The sequence below is a fragment of the Canis lupus genome, chromosome 28 (assembly GCF_003254725.2).
Source record: "Canis lupus dingo isolate Sandy chromosome 28, ASM325472v2, whole genome shotgun sequence".
Taxonomy (NCBI): domain Eukaryota; kingdom Metazoa; phylum Chordata; class Mammalia; order Carnivora; family Canidae; genus Canis; species Canis lupus.
In genome coordinates, this window is record NC_064270.1 from 7706648 (window position 1) to 7713070 (window position 6423).

The 6423-nt window shown below is 41.0% G+C and overlaps 1 protein-coding gene across 6 annotated transcripts in view; it reads right to left on the reverse strand.

The window, feature by feature from the left end:
* Positions 1 to 6423, reverse strand: part of MYOF (myoferlin) — a 142565-nt gene that overhangs the window by 23129 nt on the left and 113013 nt on the right. For 3 of the 6 annotated variants that reach the window (XR_007406922.1, XM_049103615.1, XM_049103614.1), the window contains 4 exons: positions 4932 to 4988; positions 3474 to 3485; positions 1962 to 2060; positions 304 to 429 (listed from right to left, as the gene is read on the reverse strand). Coding sequence is in view for 5 of the 6 variants with exons in the window: in XM_049103615.1 (XP_048959572.1) it covers positions 304 to 429; positions 1962 to 2060; positions 3474 to 3485; positions 4932 to 4988 (294 nt within the window). In the remaining variant the exon portion in view is untranslated. The remainder of the gene's footprint in view (positions 1 to 303; positions 430 to 1961; positions 2061 to 3473; positions 3486 to 4931; positions 4989 to 6423) is intronic. The other 3 variants (XM_049103616.1, XM_025466544.3, XM_025466545.3) reach the window with 2 other exon arrangements.

Sequence of the window (6423 nt, forward strand, 5' to 3'; positions counted from 1 at the left end):
GCTGCAGGTCACCTGTGGAAAGCCTGGGAAGAGGCAGGATATAGGGAAGAGAGAGGAGGGCTTGGAGAAGCTCAAGCTGCAGGACTCAGGCTTGGATGGCAGGGGCAGGGCGAGAGACAGGAACAGACTGGCTTGGAAGCTTCCACCCCCAACCCCAGGGGCCCTTTTCTTGTCATTAGCTTCTAGTGTCCTCCAGATGTCAGAGGACAGGTCCCTGCCCCAGAGGCTGGTTGTCCTTTATCCTAAGTCTATAAAGAATTAAAGGTGGATTTGAAACAGCACAAAATCCCACATTTTACTCACCTTAAACTCTCCTACCACTGAGGGATCTTCATTTTCATCTGATTTGCCTCGATACAGCTTAAAAGTATCTGAGAAGTCTGTCAGGCCTTCAAATTCTGTTACATCCTCTAGTTCACAATCATATATCTGAAAACCATCAACAGATTCTTAATTTCTCATTAAAATACAGGTAGAGTCTAAAATCAAAAAGACTGACAATACCAAGTGGGCATGGGGATGTGGACAGAGCAACTGGAACCCTCACATTGCTGGCCCAAGTGTAGAATGGTACAACCACTTGGGGAAAACATCTGGCAGTTTCTTATCAAGTTAAATATCCAGCTATTCTATGATGCAGAGACTGAATTCCTAAGTTTTTATCCAAGAAAAATGGAAACATGTCCACATGGTACGAGAAGGTCTGAAGCAGCTTCACCATTAGGAGAATGGATACCCACGCTGCAGTCTATCCATACAATGAACTCAGTAGTAAGAAGTAACAAACTACTGATACACAGGACAGCAGGATGGATCTCAGAATGACAGTATTGGGCTAAAAAAGCCAAACACACATAAAATACATATAGTATGAGTTCATTTATATGGAGTATAAAAACAGGCAAAAGCAATCCATGGTGATGAAACCAGATCAGCTGACTCCAGGAGAGATGGGGGAGTATGGATTATTGGCTGGAAAAGGGTGCACAGGAGTTCACTCTGGTAATGGAAATGTTCTCTGCCCTGTTTTAGGGGGTGGTTTACATAGATGTATATAATTATCACAACCCATTGAATAGAATATTATATGTAAATTATACCTCTGTAAAAAAAAAAAAAAACAGAAGAAGAGGAAGAACAAGAATGAGAAAGAGGGAAGGAGGGTAGATTTGGGACTGACCTACTTGACCGGTTTGATCATTTTTCTAAATTGGTGGTTCTTACATGCTGGTGTTTCTTAAGCTGCACTGAGATGTTATGATGATAACATGAAAATATGTGGGGGTTTTCTACTTTGATGGGGAAAATCATTTTAATGGCTACATATTTCTCATTTTAAAGATTTTTTCCCCATGCAATGTTCTGAAAACTTTAACATTTACTTCTACTTAAGTGCATTAATTACAATCTAAAAATTGGAATGAGGAATTGGAAACTCAAAACATTAGCCCAGGAGATCACAGATAGCCAGATCTGCCTAGCTCAACAGTTTGCCTTCCTCTGGAAACATGCACCCATGATTGCATGGAATATTTGTGATGGAATGTTACACTCAGGTAACAGAATCAAAATTTCAGCTAATGAAATGGATGCCCATTTGGAGAACAGAATAAGGCATGATGCCCATTTGGAGGACAGAATGAGAAATGTTGACATTTCATGCTATTCTGCAAGAGTATGACTTTTAGGATTCCCTGGGTCAAACTGGATAATTGTTGACCTAATTAGTGTGGTGCCAACCCATTCCCAACCCTCCATCAGCCCCCTGCCCCAAAGTGAGATTCATATAACAGCTGTCCTTAAGCTCATGGAATCCTGGCAAAGCCAAAGCCCATTACAAGAGGACACTCCAGGAAGCCAGGGGTGCTCCTGGCCCTTCCCCATCAGCACCCTCCTTTGGACTTTTTGGTCTGTTTTAATGGATGCCGATCCTTCACCCACAACAGCACAGGCTCAGGTACCTTGAGTTTCGAATATCCTTTCTGAACATATTGTCCACATTTTTCATGTTCTCCTGTGGAAGCATAAAATTTACTCCACCAGTCAACGATTTCTTCCTCCTAATGAAAGACACATCCAAATGGAAACATCTTTAGTGTTGATGTAGATTTCCAATCAATGCAGAAAACCCATATGTAATAGGTAAGAGAAATAGATACTTCTAAACTTGAAACAGGGAACGTTATAGCATTTTTGTTTATATGCACAATGGACTCAGCATCCACGATTCTTCTACCCAGAAGCTGGAGGTGAAATGATCATCGTTGGCAGCCAATGAAATGTGTTTGGCTCTAATGTTGACAGCTATACTAGATGATTTCTTACATCCTATAAACACAACCTATTCGTTAGTTTCATTTTATTTTTTACGCTGTTGTTTTGGTATTTGTATATACAAATAAATTAAATTCCCATTTATGTTTTCTACTATTACATTTCTTTAACCTTTTTAGCCAGCAATGCATTATAAAACAAAACTAAGCTGAGAGATGGAAAAACTGGCTCTAATTCAAGTCACATCCTTTATATTATAAGCCACATACATCCTCATGTTACAAGCCATGCCAGCTTGGACAAGTTGTCTGATATCTCTGAGCCTCAATTTCTTCATCTACTGAGTGGGATAATAACACTACCTGTCTCCATCTACCCCAGAGAGTTGTTTGGGAAATCAAGTAAGATCATTAGAGAAAGAGCTTTGAAAATGATAAAATGTGGGATCCTGGGTGGCTCAGTCAGTTAAGCATCCAACTCTTCGTTTTGGCTCAGGTCATGGTCTTGGGGTCCTGGGATCAAGCTTCACATCTGGCTCCTCACTCAGCAGGGAGTCTGCTTGTCTCCCTCTTTCTCTGCACCTCCCTCTGCTCATGCTCTCTTTTCCAAATAATAAATCTTTTAAAAATATATAAAAAATGATAAAATGTGAAACAAAAGCAGGGAGGCATTCTAGGTCCTTTAGACCAGTGGCTCCTAACCCATCCTTGGAGATTCTAATCCAATGAGCCTGGGTGAGTCCTGGGCATCTAATATGCTTCCATAAATTCCCCAGGTGATTCCAACATGTGGCCAGTGTTCAGAACCTCTGGTTTAAATGGGTGGTGCGTGGTTGCACAGAAGGGACAACATATCAGAATCACTCGTAAAACATTTTGTAACTGCAGAAGCCTATAGTTTATAAAAGGCTGCTAAAATTCCACTCACACATTTGACAAGAATAGAGCCTCATCAGATGCACTCATTGCTTATTCAGTCTGGGTGGGGGTGGAAGGCGCGGGGAAGGAACACTCGAGAAAAGCTATATCTTATCTGTGTACCATATGTATGTACACACACATACATACACACACAATTATTTCCCCTTTATAGTTAGTAACCCAGCCCAACCTGGATTAAAAAAAGTTTCTTCACATATCCACTGTAGGCAGAAAACCTAAAATGAATCTTAAATCTAGCAAAGCATGTATGATAGTTACCTTTTCTGTCAGCTGTGTACAGGAAGAAGGCAAACCATATAAAGTCACATGGATATGTAGACCCCAGGAGCATTAGGTTTGAAGAGAAAGAGAGAAGGAGAAATTAATTTTCATGTATGCCTTATATTGTCAACATTTTTGATGAATTACTTAAAGTGGTCAAGATGATCTCATAATTAAACACACCTTATTGGTTTCTTCTCTGAAAATGTGTAAATGAATTATCAACAAAACTAGAATGAAAAGGCTGGAGGCAGCTAACCACATCCCATGTTTTCAAGAGTTAGATAATCTCATTGTCTGCCAGCACAGTGGTCCCAAGACAGGAGGGGTGGGGTGGGGGTGCCTGGTAGTGCAGCTGCTCATCTGCCTACCCTAAACTTTTCATTTCATTTAGCTCCTAAAGTATTCCTCAACTTGGCTTAATTCTTATCCTTTCCAACACTCCTGTCATGAGATATTCGGGTCTAGTATGGCTGCAATTTCATCATATAGTAACCTTTCCTTGCTTTCTCCCCATGCTTCTGTTATAATCCCAGATACAGATCTGTCCATCAAAATTGTTCTCAGATGTCAAGTTTCTCGTGGTCAAATGCTTCCATTTGAGCTTCTGCATGGAGAATCCAACTCTGATCTCAAGGCACATCCAAGAGATGAGAGAATGGTGCACTAGGATGTGGGGCTTGAATTTTTGCCTCATGCCTGCCAGTGCATCACCCAAGTTCACTCTCAGGGGAGGTCTGAGGGATTGCTATCTCGACCCCCTTCCTGAAATCCTAACTTAAAGTTCATGTTTCATGTGAGGAGAGAACAACTCATTACAGGCACTCCCTACAGCTGTTGTATGAGGTGGCCACGGGCTTCCTCTGTAAGTGCCCTCACTGTTCTCTGGGTGACGTTTATTCAGCACACAGAACTGCCAAGAGAGGCAGAGAGACAGATGTAATAATTCCTTATATTAGATCCATCCCAAAGCAGGATTAAAAGTTCAATCACAGCCAAATTGAGATTTTGGAGAGAGGAATTTGATGCCCAAAGTGCATTCACATTCCAAATGGTTCATGAATTTTTTTAAAAAAAGATTTTTAAAGTCGGTTTATTCACATCTATTTTCAGCAATTTGAAATCATTTCAAAGAAAAGAATAGCTTGTGATTTAGAAAGCACAACCCAAAACAAATGCCTGATTTTAAAAGTTAGGATTAATATGGGAGAATTTATTCACACCTGTCTGCTCAATAGTTCATGCAGAAAAGTTAACAGGAGCAACCAAAGTAACTTGCTTTATGGTATCTACACAGTAAGAGTCTCCCTTAGGCTTAAAACAATCATATTTGTTTAAAGATCACCTTTCACTCCAAAATCTAGTATTAGAAGGAATCTGAAAGGAGAATGAAAGTCTTCAGACCAAGATTGCCCCAGTCCCAAGCAGCCTCATGCATTTCCTTATCATACATACATGCACTGTCGTTGGAGAAGCCATTTTGCTGAGTGCTGTTGACAAACTGCTTAAGCACTGGAATTGGAAGGTAATGGTTGAAATGGCCATGTAGGAATGTCCATGTGACCTGGCAAGCACTTACCAGGTTGTCCCAAGTACTTATTTCTCACTTTTCTGGTGGTAGTGCCGAGCCCACTTCAGAACTCCCACAGTTCTCACAGTAATGGTGTGAGTTTCTGTGAGCATGAGACTGTCACCCAAAGCTCGAGCCTCCAGCATGCATCCACAGTACAGTGAGCTTTGACTCTCTCTCTCAATTTACCCAGATTGTGTTAGTGGTAACAGATGTCCATTAAACATACATCACGTGTACATGTAATGTATGCCCATCAGCAAGCTGGTTATTGGCTCTTCCAAAGCTCAACTTGGTTCATTCGACTTTGCAGAGATGTGTACTGTCTTCCCTGATGAATAGGCGGAGCCAGTTTTTTAGGGGAGGTTCCAACGAGCCATTCTTAACACGTGGACCTCAGCGAGGTGTTAGTAGAGCAAGCTGAATTAAAGTCATTCTCCGTATAGTGCTCCCCTCTTATCTGCAGGGCATACCTCTCAAGACCTGTAACTGATGCCCAAAACTGTGGGGAGTATGGAACCCTGCACATACAATGTTTTGTCCTATACATACATACTTACCATAAAGTTTAATTCATAAATTAGGCACAGTAAGCGATCAACAATAACTAATAATAAAATATAACAATTTTAACAATATAGTGTAGTAAGTTATGTGGATGTGGGGTCTCTTTCAAAATATCTTATTGTGCTGAACTTGCCCTTCTCATGATGATGTGAGCTGACAAAATGCCTACGTGTGAGATGATGTGAGGCGGATGATGTAAGGATTGTGACGCAGTGTTAGGCTACTATCTGTGACCTTCTGACGATCTGCTTCCCGACCACTTGACCTGCCACTGACTGTGGGTCACTGAAACCTCAGAAAGCTGTTAGGCTGTAACTCAGATACCAGGATGTAAACTCAACTTTTACAATGTGTTGCTGCAGTAACCCAGTCGTCTGTTAACTATTACTAAGAAATGAGTGAGATTGTCGGCATAGATTGGCCTCATTCCTCTTGATCCCCCACTCCGTGTAGGGCTACTGTGTAGGCAGCAGGTGTGAAAAAGAATTGTTTGACAATGAAGTAGGGAAACTGGAGACAGATGATAGAACAGGATCTTAAACTGCCTTTTTCCAGAGCAGTTGTGAAAATGTACATAAAGGGTCTTAAGTATACAATACTTAATTTCTCTCTAGACCACTACTGTTTTGTTGGGAATATGTGAGGTCGTTTACAAAGTGAATGTGGTAGTTTTGCAAATTTGGTATTGTCATTTGTGACTGTGGAGGATTCCCAGGGAACAGAATCAGATACACTGCTATGCAGTGCTGGCTGTGGAGACCACATTTAATATGGTCCAGTTGTTAGTGAGCTTAATGAAGTGGGAAGGAA